Genomic DNA, 26424 nt, shown 5'->3' with positions numbered 1-26424 from the left:
AAGAAATCCAGGTACTTAGATTGTGTTTTTGATCAAACAGCAGTAACAGAATATGGCAGTGTGGTATTGCTTCTCACAGCTAACCATTGAAATAAAATATTTCAATAAAATACTTCATTACAATTAAGATATGACAAGTCAGACATTGGTGGCACACATTTTTATCCCACCACATGAGAGGCAGAGGCAGGAGGATCTCTGTGAGTTCAAGTCCAGCCTGGTCTACAAAGCAAGTTCCAGGACAGGCTCCAAAGCTACACAGAGGAAGAAGAAATAAATGACAGCTTAGTGAAGCAAGGATGCTTCCTAAACCATCAAGATCCAACACTGAGTCAATGCCAAGACATTTGGGGAGGTATGAGTCCCGGAAAGCTCAATGGGGGAATGGTGGAAAGTTATTTCTCACTAGCTGACAGGTTGCATAGACTGCAACCCAGGAGACCTGTGCCCTGTTTTAATTGGGTTATTTGTTTCCTTGATGTCCAGTTCTTAATTATATTGATCCACTATCAGATGTGTAGTTGGTAGAGATTTTTGCCTCATTCTGTAACCTGCCACTTTTCCCACATGATTGTGCTCTGGAAGCCACATCTGTGGGTCAGTCAGAAACTGTAAGCACATTCTTTCCAAGGAGAAATACCCAGCATTCTGGCAGAGAGGTCTCTCACATATATATTTTGTTTGCTTTAGACTTTTGTATTAGTGACTCTGATAACTGAGCACCTATCTGCAATGAGATTTGTTAGAACAGTTTTATTGGGGATGAAACGAATAATGCTTATGGTTTTCCTCCCTTGTCTTTAAGAAGGACCTTCATGACAGATGGTGGTGACACACGCCTTTAATCCCTGCACTCTGGGGATAGAAGCAGGCGGATGGATCTCTGTGAGTTCCAGGCCAGCCTTGTCTTCAAGTTTCCAGGACAGCCTCCAAACCTACAGAGAAACCCTGTCTGGAAAAAAAAAAAAAACAAAAGCAAAAGAAACAAAAAAGGACCTTCACCCGCCCTTCTGGATTGGTGAAGTGGAAGGGTTCTAGGGTCCAGACAGGAGGAGCATCTGCTTTGAGACTCAGGTGTACTTGAAGCAAAGTGGGAAAATGTAGAAGGCAGGACAAAGTAGCTACCAAGAGCTTCATTTTTAAGTAAAGTGACTCGACCATCTCCCTCTTCTCTTTCTCTGCGTTTAGCACAGAGAAACCTTCCCCGAGGGTCCTTGGATTCACTTAAAGGACTGGCTGGCAGTCTTCACCCATCTGTGGAGTGGTTTTGAAATAGCAAGGCTAAGAATCCTCTTCACTTGACAGTTTGATCCTCTATCCTAGATCTCTGTCTTTGAAAGCAATCTCCAACAGAGTCTTCTTGAGGCATTCTTCAAGAGTTTATGAGCTGAAAGATAAAGAAAGAAAACTATGCTTTTGTAACCCCAGTCCACAAGGACAGAGAGTCTAAAATTCCAAGGAAAAGATCATATTTTTCATAATGCACAGATTTCTTGGTATAAGTATTATATATGTATTATATTATCTATTAATCATTAGAAATTCTGCAATGTTTGATCCAGTGGAAACAGGCTGCATTTTTAAAATGCGCCTGAAATGTGAAAACATGACGTCTTTCCATTCTGCCTTCAGAAAACTTAAAAGATTCTGATGGGCAGAAAACAAAACAAACAAACAGCACATCGTGCTGAATGAGAAAAGCAAATAGGACCAGGACTGGGGAGGGGTGAGAAGGCTGTTTCAAACAAGGCATCAAGTAAAGGTAACTAAAATACTGGTGTGCCAGGAAGTGCAGAGTCTGTGCGAGTGTCTGGGGAAAGACCTTGTCTTATTGATTTTACCAGCAAAGATCCTGCACAGCCATGGAAGGCAGCCGTGTGAATGGAGAGCGATACAAAATGAAGTCAGAGAAGAAATTTATGGCCTTACGCTTCATGACTCTCCATGGGTGGTTTTTATTTTTCCTTTTTAAAATTTTCATTGAAAAAATTCATACAATATATCTGATCACACTTGTCCCTCCCCAACTCCTCCCAGATCCTTCCCACTTCCCACCACCCAAACCAATGCATGTCCTTTCGCATCTAAGAACAATGAAATATACGTAAACCACCACCCCAAAACACACAAAAGATGGAAACCAAAATATATAAGCGAAAGACCAACAAGATAAAAAGTGGCCAATGAAAACAAAATGGGGCCTAACGTTTACAAAAATATCACTGAATTTGTTTTATTCTGGTCAGCTACTGCTAGGCATGGGGCTTACCCTGAAGTTTGGTTAATATAACTAGTGAGACTGACTCCGTTGGAGGAAACTGCATTGGAGAAGTGTTCAGTTTATGTCATTAGGCAGATACACATTGTTGAATAACAATCGCCACCATACATCAATATCCAGAATTTTCTCATCATCCCAAAGTTACACTGTCTGTTAACCAAAACATTCCCGGTCCCCTCTGAACTCTAAATACCAGCAAAATTTCTTTTGTGTTTTCAAATATCTATTTTGTAGCTTGTATTGGGATTTGCTTTCCTTTAAAATGTGAGTAAGAGGGCTGGAGAGAAAGCTCGGTTGTTAAACCCTAAGACTTACAACCAATATCAGGCGGTGGTGGCACACACCTTTAATCCCAGCACTTGGAAGACAGAGGCAGGTGGATCTCCGTGAGTTCAAGGCCAGCCTGGTCTACAGGTCTACACTCTGGTCTACAAACCCCCACCTGGGACACAGCTATACCTTTAGGCACAGTTACCATTCTACCTGACATCTAAAGGCATAAAATATCAGTGTGTGTGTGCTCTATATGTGGGCAGTGGCTAGAGGGGAGAGTTTACCACATATTTCATAACTATGCAAGACATGAGTATTCTACAGCTTGTTACAATGTCCTTTCTCTTTGTCCTAGTTTGCTGTCTGTTGTTGGGATAACACAAGGCCTAAAGCAACTTGGGGCTGGGTGGGGTGGGGGGTTTATTTTAACCTGCAGTTCATAGTCCATTGTGACAGGAAGTGAGGGCAGGAATTTGAGACGGGAACTGAAGCAAAGGCCATGGAGGAGTGCTGCTTACTGGCTTGCTCTTCATGCTCTGTTCAGCCACCTTCCTTATATCTCCAGGGGTGGCACCTCTTATAGTGCACTGGGCCCTTCCACATCAATCATTAATCAAGAAAATGCCCCCCCCCATAGTGGCTCACAGTACAATGTGGTGGAGACATCTTCTCGGTTAAGGTTCCTCCTTCCAATTGACTCTAGTTTGTGCCACGTTGACAAAAAAACCAAAACCAACCAACCAAAAAACCCAACCAGTACTGAAGGGGAGACCCATACAAGGGGAGGGGTGGGGTAGGGAAGGTGGGGGAGGTAAGGGTAGGGGTGGGGGGTGCTGGATTTGGCACAAACCACATCCAAGCGTCTGTTTTCAGAGATCCTTTGTTAATCAGGGAAGACAAGTTAAAGCGGCTGCTTTCTGACTCAGGCAGAAAACAGCAGCAAATGATCTTGCAGCTGGCAAGGGGAGGTCTGTGTTACAATGGACCAGGAAGCAGTGGTGAAGGACATAGAGGACAAGGGAAGCGGGCAGAGGCGTTTGTCCCCGAGGAACAAAGGACTGACTGTATCTGGATAGAGGGTAGACGGATGTGGCACATAAGCACGGGGCGGTTTATAAAGGTAAACTGGGAAACCCCGTGCCAGGGTGAGGTGGTGCATTTTAATTGGGTAGTTATTTAGGTGGACCAAAGGGGACTTCTGATTGCTCAGCGTTGGTGGTCAGCCTCAGGGGGAGGAAGTGGCAAATAAACGCAGTACTACTGTTCTTTTCCGCTTTTGCGCACCACAATGGTCTTGTTAAAACCACCAACAACACAGACCGCTTCAAGCCCCGCAGTGTAAGCCTTTAATCCCAGCACTCAACAGGCAGAGGCAGCTGGATCTCTGAGTTCCAGGCTAGCCAGGAGTTCTAGGACAGCCAGGAGAAACTTCGTCTTGAAAAACAAAAACAAACAAACAAAAAACCCAACAACAGACCACTTCAGATGCCTTTTTTAAACTATTAGCTGTGGCTGTGTAACATATCTGCTAAGATTTGAATGCAGTCGGGCGAGTGTGGCGCACGCCTTTAATTCCAGCACTGGGGAGGCAGAGGCAGGTGGATCTCTGTGAGTCTGAGACCAGCCTGGTCTACAAGAGCTAGTTCCAGAACTGCCGCCAAAGCCGCAGAGAAACCCTGTCTCGAAAAACAACAACAAAAGACTTGAATGCGTACACTGATAGTATTTGAAGTGGGCACCCTACCTTTTCACAAGGGGTCGAATCTCATTAGTGAGGACTGACCAAGGTGTCCCAGTTCCCAACACCATGGGCACCAGGAACGTGTGGGTGTCTAAGATACTGAGACCACAGCAACCCCTTGCTGCCAGCTTTGTGCTTCAGTCCTACAAGAGAGTGAGCTCAGTTTCTGAGACTTGAGTGTTAGGTTTCAAACATGGGACAAATGGCTTGCCTATTTAACACATCAAAGCAAACCTGGCCACCAGGTGCCAGGTTCGTCCCTACCAGTTCCTGGGCCTTCCTCCATAGCACATCCAGCCCGCTATCCTAAGACTCCAGTCCAGGGCTCTGGGCTGCTCTTCCCTATGTAACCCAACCATTTTCGTTGCCCTCTTTTGTACCTTTGGGCTTCTCGGTTGCTGCACCTGGTTCTCCCCTCCCCCCTCTCCCTTCATCTCTCTCCTCATGTCTCAGGGACACCAAGAGTCTGCCTTTATTGAGGGCTTTTTAGAAAATATTAATGTATTCTTGTTTTGTGTGCCTTGGAGTTTTGCCTGCATGCATGTCTGTGTGAAGTGTTGGATCCTGGAGTTACAGACGATTGTGAGTTGAACTCGGGTCTTCTGGAAGAGCAGCTCCAGGTGGCTTTTATAGAGAACTTCCCAGACTTTCCAGAACCTGAAGCATTCTAGAACACACGGGTGAGGGGTGGTCCAAAGTTTTTTGAAGCGGAGACCGCTAGCTTTTAAACACCGCATCCAAGAAAACGTGGATTCCGGATTTTGCAGGCTGACTGCGGCGGGATGATCCTGGAGTTGCACCTGCCATTCCATTTCTTCTCCTCCGGGTCTTCGGGAGAGCTCAGGGGCATGAATAGAAAATGAGGACTCTGGGGTACGCAGAGCATCAGGCAGCCTAGAGACTGGTAGAAGTACAGTGATGGGGTCTTGTATTTGATGCTCGCAATTCTAAGGTGAGTCTTCTGGACGGTTGGAGACTGGGGCGCCTGCTGGAGCTAGCAGGACTACACCGCCGCTCTGCGCGGAAGCGGGGTGTAAGAGAAAACAGTTTGCTGGGCCCTGGCAAAGAACTCGCGTCTGCTGGATGAGCCTAGAAACCCTGGCAACGCCTTTTAGACCCCGAAACTGGGGTGCAAGCTGAGGTGGCCTCCAACAGCACAGATGGGAGCTTGTGACACTGGAGCCTTGGGCTGATGAGCAGTGAGGAGGAGCACAGTATCCCGAGGGTGTGATTTAGGGTTCTTCCCGGAGCAGCCAGCTCAACTTCCTTTGCAAGGCCCCAGGCAAAAGTCCCACTGCCCTGTTAGGTTGGGCACGGCTCCTGGTACCTGGGTGCTCATCCAGAAACATTTGTTGATAGAATCTTGTGCCCAGCCGAGTAGCAGTTTTCACTTTCATGTAGTGGAAACGTTGTGAATTTTTAGTATATACTTGCGAAGAGCCTGCAAGAGCTGGCTTTGATTATGCACACACACACACAAGTTGCCTTTTGGGGTTTTTGTAATCAGCTAGGGCACTCAATATGAGATTCATTTTGTATCATAAGATACAGAACTTTGACTTTTAATGATGCTTGATTGGAACTTCCCCGTCTTTGGTTAATTGCTAGCAAATTTTACACAAAATTACTTTTTCTTAACATAACAACTCCCAACAGATTACCCCTTAGCCACCAGCATGATGTTCTGAAACAGCTGGTAGACTTGGCTATGAATGAGTTGACTTGTGTTTGGCAATGCATGCCACCCGGATAGGTCCAGTTTTTTTGTTTGTTTGTTTGTTTTTGTTTTTGCTTTTTGTTTTTATGAGACAGGGTTTCTCTGTATTGTTTTGGAGGCTGTCTGCCCAGCCCGGCCTCGAACTCACAGAGATCCGCCCGCCTCTGCCTCCGGAGTGCTGGGAATAAAAGCGTGCGCCACCACCGCCTGGCCATGGATAGGTCCAGTTTTGACTAAGGCTAGCTGATGCTCAGGGTCTTAATGCCTTCAAATGAGGCTCCCTTCTTTCAGATGAAGTGCTCCACTTAGGACCAAACCTAGACCTGCTAGAAATGGCATTCTACAAACTAGAGTCTTGGGACTTTTTGATCCACTGTGGAATCAAAGGTGGGTCTTTGATCCAGGTGGGTCTTGAATTGGTTTTCTGCATTGAATAAAGTAGCTCAGGTGTTTGAACACTTGAATTTCCATCCACCAATACAGACTGCACCAAGCTCTTGCTCTCCCTCTCAGAACTGTCTCTCAAATGCTTTCCAAGGGTGTAGTGCAGCGCTATTGGCTGACGCTGGATGACAGCTAGTTTCTCCCGGCATCCCTCAGTCCCACCCCTACCCTAAACTTCTCCAGCCCAGGGGACTGGGCTAGGCTATCCTCCTCCAGCTGCTTTTCGCTGTATAACTCAGCTGTTTTGGCTACGCCAGCTCTTTTGACTCAGCTGTTTTGGCTACGCCAGCTCTTTTGACTCAGCCGTTTCGGCTATGCCAGCTCTTTTGACCTCTTGGTCTCCTGGTCTTCTATCTGTCCCGTCTCCTCAGATGGCTCTCTGCTCAGCTTGCCAGTCATGTCCATTCTGGACTGTCCCAGTTGTCCCTGTCTCTGACTGTCCTCCTCATATCTACAGTAAACCTTCTCCACCATACCTAGGAGCGGCTGTATCCTCCTTTTATTTCTTTTTCTTTTCTTTTCATTTTTTCCCCCCGGGACAGGGTTTCTCTGTTGCTTTGGAGGCTGTCCTGGAACTAGCTCTGTAGACCAGGCTGGTCTTGAACTCACAGAGATCCTCCTGCCTCTGTCTCCCCACCCAGTGCTGGAATTAAAGGCGTGCACCACCACTGCCTGGCTCTCTCTCTCTCTCTCTCTCTCTCTCTCTCTCTCTCTCTCTCTCTCTCTCTCTCTCTCTCTCTCTCTCTCTCTCTCTCTCTCTCTCTTCCATTCGGCACTCATTATGGAGGCCAAGGCAGTAGAAGGTGATTTAGAAGCCAACCTAGGCTATAGGCTATGTAGCCAGTCCCTATCTTAGAAAAGAAAAAAAAATAAAGAACCAAAACCTGTCTCTTGCCTCCAAGTCAAAGGCAATGCATCAGAAGACCAATAAGGTGTGTTAAAATTCTGAAACTGTTCTAACTTATCTGCTGGCTTCCTGCTAGATGGCAGTGTCTAAATAGTGAATCAAAGACTCCGTTGTTACTGTGTTATTGCTCATCTTTCTTTCTTCCAGGACAAAAGTAAAGAAGTTTTCAAGTTTGTTCTTAGAAACAACTCAGAAACCCCTCCTTAGGATGATACCTAGGAGATAAGGGAAAAGATTATAATTTGGCCAGTGTTACATGTATGCACAAATATGGTATAGTACAAAAACCTTTCCAGCCTGTATTTAAGTGCCTTTATACTTATGTAAAATTGATTTCCCCAACAAATGTAGCTCCCGATTCCGCTCGAATCATTTTACACCAAACACCCTCTCCCCCAGGCTCATGTTTGCCCACTTGGTCCTCTTGGTGGTGGTGTTTTGGAAGGTTGTAAAGCCTTTAGGAGGTGTGGCTTGGGTGATGGAAGGAGGTGACTAGGGATGGGCTTTGAAGGTGGTATTAGCCACTGGTTCTGATTTGTGGGAACACCCACCACCTGGTGCTCCCACCACTGTGGAGGGAGCCATTTTGTCCATCATCCTTCTCCAACAGGATAAACTGAAATCCTTTGAAATGAAAAGGCAAAGTGAGCTCTTCCTCTTGTAAATTTGTTTGTTTGTTTTCTTACAGTGACAACAATTAATGAATATAGATAGTATTCTTGAAATGGGTTTTGGAAAAAGTAAATGTTAAGTTTATTTTAATTTACATGCTTTCTAAATACTTTTTAAAAAGGGTTATGCAAAATCTTGGTTTTTAGAAAGAAGTGCTGAACTACTAAAAAAGGAAAATGGCACTGGGCTCTGTGGTGCATGCCTTTAGTCCTAGCACTCTGGAGGCAGAGTCAGCCAGAACTGTGAGTTCTAGCCCAGGCTGGTCTACAGAGCTGAGTTCCAGGACAGCCAGAGCTACACAAAAAAAACCCTGTCTGCAAAACAAGACAGGAGAAAACAAAACCCACAAAAATCAAACAAATAATAATAATAATAAAACCCAAAACAAAAAGGAAAACGGGGCTAATCATATAGCTCATTGGTAGATCATCTGCCTATTTAGTGTGTGGGAAGCCCTTAGTTCAGTCTGTAGCATCACCCTCTCCTCCCCCAAAAAACTCTTGGGGGATGTCTAGGACAATATAAGAGGTACTGGTGTTCGAAGTTGGCTCAGCAGTACAGAAAAGGCAAGTTACATTCTGGGAGCATCAGGAACACAGACCTCGAGGAAGAGATCAGGAAAGGGAGCTAGAGAAATAGAGTGGGGTACACATCCGTGTTCTTTTTCAGAGTTAGGGATGGGGCACAGGGCCTGTGTATGGGAGGCAGGGGCTCTCTACCCCTGAGCTACAGCCCCATACCCGGGCCTCTTTTTAAGCTAACTCATAGAACCTTTGCAAAGGCACGCACAGACTTCAGTCAGAGGCAAGACACTGTTTTCCTTCTGGATATTAACTTATACCTACCTGAGTGGAGAATCCAGGGGGATGGGATTGGGAAGAACACCACTTTGGGGGCTTTGAGGGCAACCACCACAGTGATAAATGAGGAGTCGTGATGTGGCATGATTGAAAGGAGGCAGTAAAAAATGCTCGAAAATGTGACACATTCCTGCCAGCCTACCGTGTCATGTCTAAGGGCATCCACAGTTTAAGGGGTATACTGGAAAGTTCCGTTTGTTTGTGATATGAGAGACCCTTCTGTATGCTGCAAATATGGGCTGCTTTTATTGGTTGATGAGACAAGGTTTCTCTGTGTTGCTCTGTCTGTTCTGGAACCTGCTCTGCAGACCAGGCTGGCCTCAAGCCTTCCGCCTCTGCCTAGGAGGGCTGGGATTAAAGGCATGCACCACCACATGGAGATTTATGCAGTGTAAAGGGACAATGTCTTGGGAGAACCTAGCCTGTTTGAGAAATCAGGCATTACTGTGAGTAATTTAGGTTTGATGATTAGATTCTTCTGAAACCCCTCCCTGGTGTTACCTTTAGTCCAGTAAAAACAATTGCTATCAATTATCCAGTTGCTAATGAAGAACCAATCAGAAGACAGTTGCTATTGATAATGGAGAACCAATCAGAAGAGTCACTTTAGAGCTGTCTGTCTTCAGCCCCATTTCCTTCCTGCCAGTGGAGAGGAGGAGGAGGAGGAGGAGGAGGAGGAGGAGGAAGGAGGAGGAGGAGGAGGAGGAGGAAGGAGGAGGAGGAGGAGAACGAGAACACATTGAGGATCAGGATTTCTCATGGTGAATTTTGATTGTGAGAATCCTGGCAGCATGGCTGGAAATGTCAGGAGGGTGTTTCCAGAAAGGCTGAGTTGAGAAGGGAAGGTTTGCTCTGAACGAGGGCCACAGCATTCTGCGTGCTGGATAAAAGGGAGGAAGTGACCACGGGCTGTCATTCATCCCTGTTTCTTGACTGTGAACACAATAGGAGCAGCCACCTCACGCTGCTCCTACTATGTCTGCCTGGTTATGATGGGCTGTACAGTCACACCGTGAGCTAAACCCAATCATCCCATAAATTGCTTTTGCCACATTCTTTGTTACGTTGGTGGCGCACGCCTTTAATCCCAGCATTCGGGAGGCACAGGCAGGTGGATCTCTGTGAGTTTGAGACCAGCCTGGTCTATAAGAGCTAGTGACAGGACAGCCTCCAAAGCCACAGAGAAACCCTGCCTCGAAAAACCGAGAGAGAGAGAGAGAGAGAGAGAGAGAGAGAGAGAGAGAGAGAGAGAGAGAGAGAGAGAGAGAGAGAGAGAGAGAGAAGTCGCTATTCCAGAGAGACAACCCAGTGTGTCAAGCATACCAGTGACCCCGGTTTATCACCATCATCAGGGACATGGCAGAGATCATCTCTTGGTTCAACTGCTGGCCATCTACAGGCAAAATTTGAAATTAGACACCACAATCTGCTAACTTTCTTTGAGATACTCAATCTTAACTTCTGTAGAAGAAGAGAGGAATTATCCTAAGATGATGGTGTTGTTGGTTTTGGTAGGAGAGAACTTATAGATGCTCCATGAATTCAGACCCTTTCTACACAGCAGATGGGCAACCCTGGATAGTGTACACCAGGCATGCAATGCATTGCAGAAGCTCAGATCTCAGAGTCAGGAGTTGGTTAGTCAGAGACCATTTCAGACGTTATATACCACGGCCTATAAGCAGATAGAGTCCTCTGTCCTGGGAAAGAATATTATGGGGCATTGTCCTGAAGGACTCAGGCTCACCCTGCAGGCAATGGTGAAACAGAAACGGGGGAGCCTCCCCATCTTGGAGTGCCATTACATTGGACTTGAGGGCTTTCCTGGTACTCTGTAGGTCCACCTGTCCTCACCAGTTGGAGGGCTTCTGACTTGATGACATGCTCCTGGCTAATTAACTGATGTGGGTTAGATTGAGTGCTACTGTTGTAAATGTACCCTAAGGCCTGGCGGGTTGCTGCAGAGTGTAATTCACATGCTGGAGTCTGCTCTTCAGTGGTGAATATTTAATCACAGCCAGCTTTCATAAACTTACTACACTCTGGCTTTCATAGTAACCTAACTTGAGGTTCCTATATGCAAGGGCATTTGTACTCTTGACTTGTTCCTTGGTAGTTGATTGGCTGACCAAATATTGCAAAAAGTCCTGAGACATTAGCTAGAAATGTATCATACTAGCTTCAGAATTTCTCTCCTCCTTCTGTTTTCCTTTCCTCTAGACCCTTTCTGTCCTAAAGCCGCTACTGTTTCTTTCTGCTGATCTTGGAGTCAGGTGACCTGATTTCTAGACCTATTTCTAAAAAATATCTCAGGCCAATTGCTTAAATTTAGTAAGGCTTAGTTTCATTTTTGTATACAACTGGAATGAATAATACCTATCTTGTCTATTTTTCCGAAGTGGTTTTAAATAATATTAAATGAAGTGATAGATTTAAAACTCGTTGGAAAACGTTACAATCTTAAATTTACTTTTAGTGATTCATTTGCTGGTACATTTGATTGGTGTGGGGTGAATGTGGTGTCCTGTGCCAGTGAGCACATGTGGAGGTCAGAGGGAAGCGTTCTGAAAGTTGTTTCTAGTCTTGCACCACGAGTTCAGGGATAGAATGTAGGTTGGTGGCTTTGCATGATAAGTGATTTTCCCCACTGAGCCATCTTGCTGGTCTGAAAGTGATGTAGTTTTATTCCCATCTAAGATGTTCATATTTCACTACCTAATCTGGGTCATATTAATTATAGCTATGGTAAATTGCTTTTGCATATACAATGAAAATTTAATAATCTTTCTGTCGTGTAAGGGAAAGGATGAAGTTTATTACTTACAGTGAATACACCGAGGATAAGAAATACTTAGTCATTTCCCCAAATTTATATGGCTTGAATGCTAGAACCTGAGAGTGGAATTCGCAGTGCTAGGGTCCACGCTTTGTGTAGCTGATGTGCACTGAGTAGAACGGGGCAGGGAGCCTTTGAGGGTCCTGGAGCCTTTGGTCCCTCCCTCTGGGACCCACCAGATGACAGCTGCTCTGCACAGGCTTGTTTGTTCTCTGTGTGCCCACCGTTTACTGTGGGTGGTGGGGTCTTGGGGTTAACAACTAGGAAAGAATTCCTGGATTTCAGAGCAGAACTGGCCAAAGTACTTACCAAAGTTATGATTTTATAAACTAATTAAGTATTTTAAGATTATAATATGATTACATGGGTACATGATTACATTATTTCTCCCCCTCTCTTTCATCCTTCCAACCCCTTTCATGTATCCCCTTGCTCCCTCTCAAGCTCATGGCCTCCTTTTTAAAAATATGCTGTTAAATACATGCACAGATACACACACACACACACACACACACACACACACACACACACACGAGTTCACAGACAGACACACAGCAAGCACAAAAACACATGAAAAACGACAGTCACGAGAGAGGAGCATGCTGTTAAGATACAGGCCTTTCCTCCTGACCCCTGTTCCAACATCATATTTCTAGTTAATTTCTAGTTCTGCATCCTGGAGACACGTGACATCCTGTGTCCTCCAATCTTGCTTCAGTTTTGCCTCCATAGGGCTTTGCCCAGGATGTCCAAGTTATGACATTTTAGGAATAAAAAAACATTTATTGTGACCATTCTGTGCCTTTTAAGAGTTTTTTTCTCTCTCCTGAAAAGACTGGGAAGGTAGCTCAGTTGATGTGCCGCTCACCTCAAATACACAAGGCCCTGGGTTTCATTCTTAATATCCCATAAATCTGGGCATGTTGGTAGATGCCTATAACCCCAGCATTTAGGAGGCACGGTCAGGGTTGGGGTATGGCTCAGAGTTCAGGGCTGTCTTTGGCCACAACAGTAAGTTTGAGGCCAATCTGACTTCATGAGGACCTGTTTCAAAAACACCAGAAAGAGCAGCCAGTTCATTACATGAAGATCTTTCCCGAAGCTTCCAGAACTTTATATTGCCCACACAACCTATTGCTTTGTTGTGCTTTCCACAAAAGACTCAGCAGATAATCCAGTAAACACAATTCCTCCATGGGCTCGTTGGATTCTTCAGTTGATCACTATCCCATCTTTAACCAAAACCTGAACCTTTATTATTTTCTCCCCTAGCCTTTTTGGAAGTGCGCGTGTGGTCTAGTTCTTTATTCCTTTGAGACTTGTTAGGAAGTGACATCTTCTGAGTAACCCTGGAATCCAGTCTTCTAATGGCAGAGAAATTAGGGAGAGATTCAAGACACGGGGGTTGATGGGGCTGTGTGGCCTTGAGCAAGTTAGTCAACCATTCTGGTCCCAGTTGATGTCTTTCTGAGTGAGGTGTTAGGTATATGCATGATTAGGTATTAGGAATCGTGAGGTATATGACCTAAAAGGTTCCTTTTAGTTTAAGACTTCTGTGCTTTTACACAGTAAGCCTATGTCTATCAGCTCTGCACTGTGGCTAAAAGATTATTCATTCGTTGCAGTGTTTTTGGATGGTGCTGTGTCTGAGGACTCCAGCTGATCTGATGATAGCCTAAGAAGACTACATGCTGTTCCCTCCGAGCACCAAGCGAGGCTCATTCGGAACCTTGGATCTCAGTCCTTCATGGAGACCAGCTCCCAGCAGGAAATTGGCATCCAGATGGTTCCTCCATGTGAAGTTGTCTCTGGCTGTGGGCTGACTGGAGGACACCTGGTGGCCAGGCCAGCCTTTTCTCAGTCATCCAGGACAGGGCAGCATGGTGCGGATTCAAAGGAGGAAGCTTCTGGCATCTTGCCTGTGCATGACAGCTACTGTCTTTCTGATGGTCACACTGCAGGTACTGGGATTCTGGGCTGTGTAGATCAGATTCATTGCTAGGCCCTCACCACCTCCTTCCTCCCCAGATCCCTTTCCTCAGAGAACTCTGAGTAATTGACCAGCATGATCTGGATGATACTTCTGCATCTGATTCCAAGTGTCAGGCTTAAAGGAAGGAGTCACCATGCCCATTTGGGAGAACATTTTCTTTTTAGCATTGTCTCATGTAAATTTAACACATATTCAGGATAACCTTGAGCATATGATCTTTCTGCCTCTAACCTCCCAAGTATTGTGACTATGGTCGTGTTACCACGTTTAGCCATTTAAAATTTTTATTTAAAAATTTCCCTCATATAGTATATTTTGATCATGTTTTTCCTCTCCTCTGACTCCTCTCCAATCCTCCCGCCTCCCTACCCATCCAACCTTATGTTCTCTCTCTGAAAAAAAAAGCATGAAAACACAAAAACTAAAATCAAAACAAACAAAAATAAGACAAAGAATGCCAAGATGAAACACAAAGCCCACAGAAAAAATGGAGCTCTTTTTGTGTTGGCATGGAGCCTGCCATGGAATGTGGTTGATACACCAGTGATAATCCACTGGAGAAAACCGATTGTCCCATTGCCGGCTTGTATCAGTTCTAGATAGCTTCTTGGATAGGGATGGGAGCCAGTGTCCAGTTTCCTGTTTCAGTGCTGGGACACCATCCACTTGAACCTGTGCAGGTCCTAGGCATGCTGCCATGGTCTCTGTGAGTTCATATGTGCATCAGTATTGTTTTGTCTGGGAGACACTGTTTGCTTGGATTCACCCATTACCTATGGCTCTTATAGTCTTTCTGCCTCCCCTTCCATGATGATCCTGATCCCCTAGGAGAGAAGTTTAATGAAGACATCCCATTAGAACTCCTTGCACATTGCCCAGTTGTGGGTCTCTGCGATGCTTCCCGTAGACCGCAGGAAGAAGCTTCTCTAGTCTGGGCTGAGTGAGGCACTGATCTGTTGGTATAACAGAGTGTCATTAGAACAACAGCCTTTGTAGTTTTCCTCGTAGGCCCATGTCTTGTCCCGTCTGATGTCCAGTTCTATGTCATGGAGTGGCACTTAAATCCAAGCAACAAGTGACTGGTTACTCCCGTAACGCTCGCGCCACTGTTGTAGCGTTATATCATGCAGGTAGGGAGCTGTTGTAGGTTGCAGGGTTCGTAGCTGGCTGATCTTGATCATTACCTTTCTCCTCTGATAGTGTGCAGAGGACCTTCCACCACTGTGAATGCTAGTCAATAGGGGTGAAGCTTTCTAGGTGATCACCAGATGGATGTCTCCGTGTTCAGTGACATCAGTAACTAGTACTTTCAGCAATAGGGCCTCACCATCAGTTTGTGGAGAGCAGCCAGTAGTAGCCTTGATAATAGCCTGGGGACAACTCTGTACAGCCTTGTCCTCTCTGCCTTTGTGGGTATCAGAGACCAGGGACATCCAAGACCGCAGTTGTCAGTCGTCAAGTCAGGAACCCAGTAGAGTCCCAGTAGCAGCTCAGGCCCAGACGTCACATTGGCCCTGCGTGGCAATCAAGCCATTCACCTCAGCCTGCTCCATTTCTCTATCTCCTCTTCAGATATGCCTCTGTCCAGAGGATATGAACCATCCTGTTTGTCTGCTGTCTGTCTATGCTACCCCGCCCAATACCATACCTATGCTCACTCTAATAGTTCCCATCTGGCTGGTGCTGCAAGGTGCCAGGTGGACCCATGTTTTCTCCCCAGAGCCCGGGGAAGACAGCTCCAGAGCTGTGTGGGTTCCACACAGTTTGCCGTGGTGCTAGACTGGGGCATGTTTCCTCGTCACAAAGAGATCACTATAGTGCCCAACCACCTGGTGCAGGCAGCCTCTTGGTTGGTGCATTTGGTTGAGTTCAACTGACCCCTACTGCATGGCATGGGATAGGTATGCTACTGGAGTCTGCTGGTGGGCTGGGGTTAGAATCCCCCAGTATGTTTTAATAACATATATAGATCATTTTTCTTTTTGAGATTGTGTTGATCTGTCTCTGTCCCTGTCCCTGTCCCTCCTGCCTGGTCTATCTTCAAACTCACTGTCCTCCTGTTCTAGAGCCCCTTGTCCTGAATGCTGGAATTGTGAGTATGCTCCCTACACCAACCAGATAGACTTCAAATGATTTATTTAGTGTGTGTGTGTGTGTGTGTGTGTGTTTGTGTTTGTGTTTGTGTGTCTGTCTGTCTGTGCAAGTGTGCCACATTTGTGTGGGTGCCTACAGAAATTAAAAGCGGGTTTCAGATCTTATAGAACTATAGTTACAGGCAGTTTGGACCTAGGAACCAAACTCAGGTCTTCTAGAAGAGCAGTATGTGTACTCAGTTACTGAGCTGTCCCTCCAGCCTGGAACCTTTAAAGAACATAACCACATGACTGCTGTCTCACCTGCTGCAGTGAACAGTTATCTTTCAGTTCCCTCTATAGTAGACATGCTAGATTTCTCCCAGAGAAAAGCCCTTTTCCAGTGAGATTGTGAATCTGCAGTGTGCTAGGCTTTCTTTCAGGCCACCAACCAGACCATGACAGGGAGACTTACTGTTAGCTCTGAATGCTCAGCTTAACCCGTTTCTCTTCATCTATGCTTTGTCTTGGGGCCCTCTCTCCCTCCCCTTTTCTTATGTTGTACTCCATCTAGCTGGCTAGCAGCTGGCTGGCCTTGGGTGTCTCCCTTCTTTTATACCTCTTTCTCTCCTCCTCCTCCTCTCCCATCCCCCTCTCCGGTCATTTAGCTCTTTATTATACCAATCAGGTGCCTTAGGCAGGAAAGGTGAAACAAATGTAACACATCTTTCCACAGTGTAGAGAGAAGCTTTTTCTTTGTCAGCTGCTTTGGTTTTTCCTCACCAGTTGCCTGGGCTCTACGGTGTTGTAGTCCCCAAGTAACACACAAGATGCTGTATTAATTATGAAGCTGTTGGCCTTGCTTGTTTCTTACTGGCTAGCTCTGACTTGAGTATTTACCCCACAACTGCCATTCTAACTATTTCTCTTACCGGACAGACATTACTTCTCTGGCGGGCTACATGATGACTCCCTGTGTTTCTCCTACCCAGAATCTTCCTGGACTCCTAGTCCCACCTATCTTGCTTCCCTATTGGCCAACAGTGCTTCAACTGCCATTCTAACTATTTCTCTTACCGGACAGACATATTACTTCTCTGGCGGGCTACATGATGACTCCCTGTGTTTCTCCTACCCAGAATCCTCCTGGACTCCTAGTCCCACCTATCTTGCTTCCCTATTGGCCAGCAGTGCTTTATTGACATATACTCAGGACTTCCCCATCACCACAGCTAAAGTAATAGTCCACAGCAGAAACAAATGTAACCCATGTTTGTCTACTTAAAATAGTATTCTACAACATTGCACTAAACACATCCCCATACACTGCATTAGGCTGGCAAATCTCAAGTTTTGCATTTGTATTTTATTTTGTTTTTGTCTGGGAGGTTTCTTCCACATTTTATTCCATGGCTTGGAAATGTTGAAGAAACTGGTTTATTTGTCCTTAGGATTGTGGGTTTCACCGATCTTATCCGTAAGGTTTTGCTTCATGTCTTCCTTTTTCTCATATTTCCTACAACTAGGGATAAATACATATTAAGAGCAGAAACAGCTCTTCTTAAAACTCTTCTTAAAACTGCCTCTATTATTTATAAATGAACTTACACTTCACACAGGAGACGTGGGTGAGACATGTGGAACAAATTTTGTATTGGAGTTCCATCTCAGGGAGTTTTGACAGCCTTTTTCTTTAAGTTACTGGCTGTACATTAGTAAGAAGGAAGGTCAGATGATGAGAGGGCCTGGAGCTGTAAATGAACTTGCTCCCGTCAAGCTTTTGGGGAAGAGCCACATTATTATATTATAAAAACGCCGAGGAAGCTCTTGGCAAGGGCTGACTTGGTGTGGGTTGCTTCAAGCTAATGTATTTTTTTATTCTTCTGGAATAGCACTTGGCTTTCATAGAGAAGGTCTTAACATCTTAGTTGGCATGGGTACTTTTGAGACTATAGTCGAAGTTTTACCCTTCCCTTAGGGAGTTATGGACTCCAGGTGATGCATGGTGGTCAGTGGCCCTTTTCTCACACCAGGAATAGCAAGCCCATTAGAAAGGAGCTGCTCTTGGCTGCTTATAGAGGACTTAGTACCATTATAATGGAACTTTGCTACCTTAGGAGTGGGTTGCTGGTAAAAAGATGTTTCTCTCTTTCCTATTTTGGGACAAGGTCTCACTATGTTGACCCTGAACTTGGTATTTTACTGCCTCAGCCTCTTAAGCACTAGGATTGCATGTATATGCTACCACCCTGACTCTAAAATAGTCTCTTTGGTGGATAGCCTGTGTCTGGATGAAGCCCATGGCTTTGCGTGCAGTGGGCAAGCCTACTGGCACTGAGCCACACCCCAGCTCTTCCTGTCCCTTTCCTGCTCTTGGACTCCAGAACTGTGAAAAGCACATTAGAGATTATCAGCCTCGGGTATTCTCTTATAGCAGCACCCCGTGGAACAAGGCAGGAGATTGTCCAGAATTAGTCACAGAAGTTGAAGGCAATCCCACAAGTCATTAAAAGCAGAGAACCCTTGTTGGATGCCGTCACAGAGAGGGGCAGGGTCAGGAGTAAGAGAAGTGGTGTTGATAGATCTAAACATTGAAAGCAGGTTATAAGTCAAATAAACTTTGTGAACTATTCCTGAAAGATAGAAAAAGCAAGAGGGTGGGCTGTCCCTCGGGGTCTGTAGAAGAGTGTCGATATGCTGGTCCTTTGATTTTAGACTGTCCACCCATGTCTAGCTCCTGACCTCCACAACTGTATGGTTTAAAGTGTTATTTTAAAGAGGTTTGGGTATGTTGTTATAGAAGACTGACAGGAAGCTAAATCCATCAAGAGAATGGGAGTTGTGCCAAAGGAAAACAGATCCTGATAATGGTTATCTTCACTTTCAGGTTGTGGTCGAGCTTGGAAAATTTGAAAGGAAGAAGCTTAAAAATGCCAATTTGCAAGATGGACATAAAAATGTTGAGGAAGAGCCTAACCATCTTAACCCATTTCCTGAAAAGGAAGCACTAGCCTTGGGTGTGAAGAATGCGATGGACATTGGGAGCTACCCGGTTGTGCTGTGGTGGTCCCCCCTGACTGGAGAGACGGGCAGGCTCGGCCAGTGTGGAGCAGATGCTTGCTTCTTCACCATCAACCGGACCTTCCAGCATCATCCCATGACCAAGGCCTTCCTCTTCTATGGTGAGCTGGGCTTCCCCTTCCTCCTTTCATTTGTTAATGCCTTGTTCAAAGCCGAGTTACTGCTCACCTTGAGAGGCCAGAGCTCTCTGAACATGTGTTGGGACCACAGTGTTGGCTGTGTGGAAGGCCTGTGGCATTTAGCAAATGTCACCAAACAATCCTGGCCAACTGTGTTGGTTTGAATGAGAATGGCCCCTATAGGCTCATGTGTTTGAATGAGTGGTCTCAGTTGGTGGACTAGTTTAGGAAGGTTTAGGAGGTGTGATCGTTCATAGAGGAGGCTTGTCATTCGGGGTGCGCTTTGAGGTTTCAAAAGCAGGATATAGGCTCTTAGCTACCGCTCCAGCACCATGACTACCAGCCTGCCTGCCACTGTACTTTCCACAGTGATGATCATGGACTCACGCTCTGAAACTGTAAGCCATCTCCCAATTAAACGCTGCCTTTTATAAAATGCCTTGGTATAGTTGGTTGTTCTTACTCTCTACTCTTTGGGGAGCCTGCCACCCAGCTCCCAAATAAACATACACAGAGACCCATTATTGCTTATGAGTGCCCAGCCTTAGCTTGGCTTGTTTCTTGCCAGCTTTTCTTAACTTTATATTATCTCATCTACCTTTTGTCTCTGGGCTTTTCCTTTCTCTATTTCTGTGTCTTTTCTTCCCTTCTTATTCCATGTCTGGCTGTGTGACTGGGTGGCTGGCCTCTTCTTTTCTTGCTTCTCCGTCACTTTCTCTCCAGATTTCCCCTCCTGGTTATTCTCTCTGCCTGCCAGCCCCGCCTATCCTTTCTCCTGCCTTGCTATTGGTCCTTTAGCTCTTCATTAGACCAATCAGGTGTTGTAGACAGGCAAAGTAACACAGCTTCACAGAGTTAAGCAAATGCACCATAAAATAATGTAACGCATCTTTGCATCATTAGACAAATGTTCCACAGCATAAACAAATGTAACACATATTAAAATAATAGTCCACAAAATTGTTGGAAGTCAAAAAGCTTGGACTTTGGAGCATATTTGGATCTTGGCTTTTTGGATTAAGGATGCTCAACCAGTATTTAACAATCCCAACCTGGCTGATTGCTTCTTTGCTACATGTGGATGTGGGTCAGAGTGAGGGAGGTCTGGCCCTTCAGGGCCAGGCTGCAGTTTGCCTGTTCTGAGAAATCAAAGGCCACAGAACAGTACTGAGTGCTATTTCTGAACATCATCTAATTGCAGATTACATTGAAATTGTGATATAACATAGATATGAAACTTATTTTTAAAAACCCTTCTAAAATCCAAATGTTCTGAATTCAGAAACTCATGTTGTATATGTGTTGATGAGGGACTGTGATCCGCTATTTGTGTTGTGATTTAATATGAAGCAAGAGTTAAATACTGAGTTTAATTAATTTCCTTTCCTGTTTTTGCCTTTTTGAGACAGAGTTTCATGATGTGGCCCAGGCTGGCCTCAAAATTTTTGCTCTTCCTACTTCAGTTTCTTGCCTTTTGGGGTTGCAGCCATGAATCAAAACATTTGGTTTAATTTCTGTCATTTTTAACAACACCATACCAGTCTTCCAAACTTGATAAAGAAAACATCATGATTAGAACTGTATGATTCTGTAGTGTGTGTGTTGAAAATATGTGTGCATGCTTATGTGGGCATGTGTACATGCATGTTCATGTCTATGTGGGTATATGTATGTGTGTGCATGTACCTCTGCATGGAGAGGCCAGACGTCAACCTTAGATGTCATTCCTCAGGAACCATCCACCTTGAGTTTTGTGTCAAGGTCTTTCTCTGGGACCCAGGACTTACCAGTTGGGCCAAGGTGTCTGGGCGGTGAGCCTGGATCTTTTTGTCTCTGTCTCTGGGTTACAAGTGTGGGCCACCATATCTGTCTTTTTCATGTGGGCACTGCGGATTGACCTCAGGTCCTTTTTCATATGGGCACTGCGGATTGACCTCAGGTCCTTTTTCATATGGGCACTGCGGATTGACCTCAGGTCCTTTTGCTTTGGGGTTGGCCCTTTACTGATTGCTCCATCTCCTCAGCTACCAAACCGAATCTTTATTTACTTATTTCTACTGAGGACTGAACCCGGAGCCTCATATATGCTCAGTAAGTGCTTTGTCACTGACTTCTGTCCTCTGCCTATAATTTTTGAAGCATAAAGAAAATACTGAGTATTGTGGATGCTATTAGAAACCTCTAATAAACATTTATTTAAACACACCAGTGCCTTCTGCCCAGGGAAACAAGTTGAGCACCTATGTCTTCCAACACACACACACACACACACACACACACACACACACACACACACACACCCCATTGTGCATAGTGAGCTTTTACCTCCCTCTCCCCTCTCAGGCAGTATATGGAATCTTCCTGTTTTTATCAGTTAAAATGTAGTAATGATTGCTTTTTCGGGTGACTGTTTCCTCCCATCGTGGTAGGAACTCAAATGACTGTGGCTGGTAATGCAGGACTCTGCTTGGTGACTGTCCAGGACTGCAGATCTCTCTGCCTCACCCTTAATTTTCTAGTCAGACTGGGACTTGTGGTTTTTCAGAGGCGGCTCCATCTTTATCCAGCTTCCTGGCATGCTAACAGTATGCCCCAGCTGTGACTGTCATCATACCTTAGATCTCTAACTTCCTGATACTCTCATTGAAAACCAAGTGCTAGGCGCTTGCTGTTTTTGTTAGTGTGCCGTTCAAGGCTCCATGGGTCTATTTCAGACTTTCACGCTTAATCATTGGTTCTACTAGCTAAACCTTGCGTGTGAAGGTGAGACTGAACAGCAATTGTCTTGGACAAACCTCACAAATGTTCTTGGATCGGCATCATCGTTTATTCAGTCTTTGTGTCCTAAAGCATTTGTCTGTATTTCTCTTGTCAGAAAAGTCTAGTGCATAGCTTGTATTTGGTTGGCAGTGTAGACAAACAGTAGGTTTTTTTTTTGTTTGTGTTTTTTTAGTAGTTTTGATATTACCCGGTACACACAAGGCTGGTTCGTGGTCCCTTAGAGCAGTGGTTCTCAACCTGTGGGTCTCAACCCCGCTGTGGGTTGAATGACTCTTTCACAGACGTCACCTAAGACCATCCTGCATACCACACACTTACAGTAGCAAAATTACAGTTACTAAGTGGTAACAAAAATAATTTTATGGTTGGCGGCCACCGTAATATGAAGAACTGTATTAAAGGCTTGCAGCATTAGGAAGGTTGAGGACCACTGTGTTAGAGGACTCTCCAAAGGCGGGAGAGAGCATCCAAAAATGTTTTCTGAGACTTCTTTCATGAAATAGGAGAGGGGCCAGGGCAGCTCAGTGGGAGAGCATGTGCTTTGTGTATGTGAAACTCTGTGCATGCAATTCCCAGAAGAGAAACAACACACCCAGATAAAGTAGGAGCCCTTGAGGGATTATATTAGGGTTCCTATTGCTGTGAAAGACACCATGACTCTGCAACTCTTATATTGGAAAGCATTTAATTGGGGCTGGCTTACAGTTTCAGAGGTTTAGTCCATTATCATCATGGTGAGAAGCATGGTGGCATACAGTCAGACGTAGTGCTGGAGAAGGTGCTACAAGTTCTATATCGTGATCTGCGGGCAGCAGGAAGAGACTGTGAGCCACTAGGCAGGCTTGAGCTTCTGAGACCTCAAAGCTCCACAGTGATGTATTTCTTCCAACAAGGCCACACCTACTCCAACAAGACCACACCTCCTAATAGTGCCACTCCCTTGGGGCCTGAGCATTCAAACACACGAGTCTATTGGGGGCCATTCCTATTCAAACCACCACATGGGGTATGGAGGAAGAAAATGGAGTGTATTTTCTGAGACGTACAAAGAAGAGGTCTAGATAAGGGAGAGACAGGATTGAAGGCTATAATGGGACCAAGCAAAGATGTTGGCAGAGATTTTATATCCAGTAGGAGGATGGGGGTGGGGGAATCACTGAAAGCTGAAATCCCTTGTAAGAGTCAGCTAAGAGGAAGGGATAGAGAAACCTCAGCTAAGGTCTGTGGGTGTGGCTCAGTGGTAGAGCTCTTGCTAACTTGAGTTCCTAGCTGCTCAAAAGCCAATCCGAGGACAACAGTTATTAACCAGCCCTGGTTCTTTGCCCCAGGGGATCTTCCTCCTCTGAATGCCCATCTACCAAGTACAGCGCTAAATTATGGCAAGGTAGACATAAAATAAAACACAGAAAAGATGGCTATAACTAATGAAGACTTAAGTAGACTCTCTGTTTCTATTCAAACGATTAGCTGTGTAATGTTTAATGTGTAGAAATCCAGCTGTGGAGCTCTGTTGAGATTTTTCAGTGATTCCCATCTCATTAAAATCTCAGGTCTTGGAGCTGGAGAGATGGCTTAGCAGTTAAGAACACAGCAGTCATTCTTGCAGCAGTCATTATCAGGGTTTATATGAGTATAACCCAAGATTACAGTTACAGCTCAGCTTGCAGTGAACTTAAAACTGCATCATGTCACTATGACACAGGGTTTTCTCTTGGATTGATCCGATTTCCCAGTGAGCATCTATGACCTAGTCAGCTTTAACTATCAGCTTGACATAGCCTAAGAGTCACTTGAGAAGGGTGTCTCAGTTGAGAGAGTGCCCAGATCAGAGTGGCCTTTGGGTATGTGTAAGGGGGATTATCTTGATGGTAGGGTCCTAATTGACGTAGGAGTGCCTAGCCTACTACGGGTAACACATTCTTTGGACAAGTGGTCCTGGTACACACAAAAAGTTAACCAGTAGCAGCAAGCAGCATTTACCCATGGTTTTGCTTCAAATTCCTGCTTGAGTTCTGACTCCTAAGTTCCCTCAACAATGGGCTGTAATTTGTAAGCTGAAACAAACCCTTTTCTTCTCTAAGCTGCTTTTTTTCAGAGTGGTGTGTGTGTGTGTGTGTGTGTGTGTGTGTGTGTGTGTGTGTGTGTAATCACGGCAATAGAAATCAGACTGGAAAAGGATCCTCAAAAGTAACATGAGAACAACAACCTTCTGGGACTTGAGCTGGAAAAGGCAGCTGAGCTGTTAATATCTATATATTTTTCAGTGTGATACTCTGATCTCAATTATGCTCTGTGTCTGCAGCCCAAATACCCCATTGTTTTCCTAGGAATTATGGTGGGAAGGAATCCTTGCTTATCTGTGTGGTCTGTCTGACAAGGAAATAGGAGCTGACACTCTTAAGTCTTGCCGGGGTAGTGATCTCTGGCGTGTGGCAATAAGGAGTGGGGCTGGGGAGGGCACCAATGTCTGTGCACTGCCTGATAAAACTGGTGTTTCGCCATTAAAGGCCCATAATTTAATTGGGCTTAAATAAAACTGTAATCGACAAAGCCATTTTGTCTTCAGAGATAGCACAAAAGCAGTAACAGACGTTACGAGCAAATTAACAGCTTCCTGGCTTCTTTTGCTTTTAGGAACAGTGTAACATGTAAAGGATTCATCCTCACAGCTAAGAAACATTAAAAAACCCAACTATCTGCTAATGTTACTTGACTTTTAATCTTCCCAGTTAAAGAAATTCACAGTCACATGATATGAGCGATGTGAGGACATAATATTCATTATAAGGTTTGACCAGCCAGGAGTGCCAGCTCCCTTCTGAGTGAGCACTCTGGTTGGGCATGGCACATGAGAGCCGAAGAAGGGAAGGAAGGCCAAACTGCCTGAGAATCCGGCCGTGTTTCTGCAAAACTACCTGAGAATCCGGCCGTGTTTCTGCAAAACTGCCTGAGAATCCGGCCGTGTTTCTCCAGTTAACGTCACAATTCTGAAAGAAAGCAGAGATGAGTGCCTCTTCCTGGCTCTTCCTTTCCAATGGCAGCAGGAGGCAGCGGGTGGCTTCCAAGACTGCAGGTGGAAAGTCTGGCTCCTTCAGTTCTAGGCAGATGCTGCCCTGCCTTCCAGGTTGCAGCTTCCTCTAAACAGGCTGGTTTTCTTTCTTCTCATGTAATACGGTATTTCCTGCTATCTGAGACCACAGTGCTGCTTCCTCCTCTGTGGAATGTTCCCTACCCCCTCATTCTCCTTATTCCTCTCATCCTTCCATCTCAGCCTGTATCACTACAGTAGGAGGCTTCCGCTGATCCCTGACAAGGTCATACCTGCTCTTAAAACGCCTCCTAAGCCCTCTGAGTTGGGATGTAACATTTGCTATGTGATCAGACAGTGTGCGCCTTTCCTAATGTATCGCGTGCAAAAATGAAGGCCTTTATCAACTTGCTCCCTATTGCATTTCTAGTACTGAGCATAGTGCCTGGCATGCCTAGCACCCTCAAAGGAGCCGCCATGACCGAGGCGAATTTCAAGAGTTTCTTGTTCCACATCATGACAGGAGGGGGCAGCAGAGAGCTGTCGGAGTAGAAGCCGCTGTGAGGTTAGCAAACCAAGTTTGTCAGGCCATTTAATTAGGAACAGACCAGGGGAGGGAGAAATGTCAATTTGGAAACCGAGAAGCCAGAGAACAATTTGTTCAGACGAAAAATGGGGTGAGAGTGAGAAGCTTCTAGCAGGAGCCGGGGAGCGGCATCTGGCAGGGTGTGTGAGCATGTCTCAGTCTGTAGCTGGGCATCCTCCTTCACGGGGGTCCTTCCAGGGCTGGGAGGATCCCGCCCCAGCCCCAGTCAGTACCCAGGGAAGCCATGCTGCAGACTGGCTCATACATGTGGACCTGGAGGAGGGGCACTTTGTTCTGGCCAGCAGCTGCACATATATGGTACCAGGTCTGTCCCTCCACAGGATCCAGGACTAACAGGCTGCACCTTGAGACAAGGAAAAGGGTAGAAATGAACATTTCCAAGTTCTCTGTGTTATACACATGAAACAGCCTGGGGAGATCCCCCTGTAACTCAGTGGAAAGATGAACGTGCCCTGCTCTGGGAGTTACAGTCACAACTCTCAATCATCCACACGCTAATCCGAATTCTTAACCTTGCCTTTTGCTTCACAAGTTTGTGTCTCTAATATACTCAGACCTTGTGAAGACTGTGGCATTTTAAAAACCTTTCTAGGTGTAGAAAGTTCTTTTCATTTATGTGGGAAAGGTGGAGAATTCAGCGTGGTGGAGGAGAATTTAAGTGTACTTGAAGGCCCTGGATTCTATTCCCAGCATCACACACAGAAAAGTTACACTGGAAACTGTTACCGTGATTATGTATTTGTTGGTTCCAGGGAACTAATAACTGCATTTTAGGCTGGTGTCCAATCCTGTGTGGCTGGTCTGTAAAGAGGAGTTTGGTCAGGATCATTCTCTTGATTTTATGTGGAAGTGGACAAACGCTTTGTGAGGGTTTCTTGGTCAAGACTGAGACCAGCATAGAGAAGGCAGCGGTTTATAAGCTTGCAGCTAGAAACCAGCGTTAGAATTATTTCAGAGACACTGGATTTCTGACCTTGAGCTAGAGAGTTCCTGTGAGGTCCTCTGAGGAGAG

At 45.4% G+C, this 26424-nt stretch overlaps 1 protein-coding gene across 1 annotated transcript in view; it reads left to right on the top strand.

The window, feature by feature from the left end:
• Positions 1-5053: 5053 nt before the first annotated feature.
• Positions 5054-26424, top strand: part of Fut10 (fucosyltransferase 10) — a 75932-nt gene continuing 54561 nt past the window's right edge. The window contains exons 1-3 of the mRNA XM_005066601.4: positions 5054-5247; positions 13357-13692; positions 18684-18978. Of these exons, the coding sequence (XP_005066658.1) occupies positions 13612-13692; positions 18684-18978 (376 nt within the window). The 5' untranslated portion in view covers positions 5054-5247; positions 13357-13611. The remainder of the gene's footprint in view (positions 5248-13356; positions 13693-18683; positions 18979-26424) is intronic.

This window comes from Mesocricetus auratus, unplaced genomic scaffold (assembly GCF_017639785.1).
Source record: "Mesocricetus auratus isolate SY011 unplaced genomic scaffold, BCM_Maur_2.0 Super-Scaffold_100026, whole genome shotgun sequence".
Classification (NCBI taxonomy): domain Eukaryota; kingdom Metazoa; phylum Chordata; class Mammalia; order Rodentia; family Cricetidae; genus Mesocricetus; species Mesocricetus auratus.
This window is presented reverse-complemented; position numbering and strand designations above follow the sequence as displayed.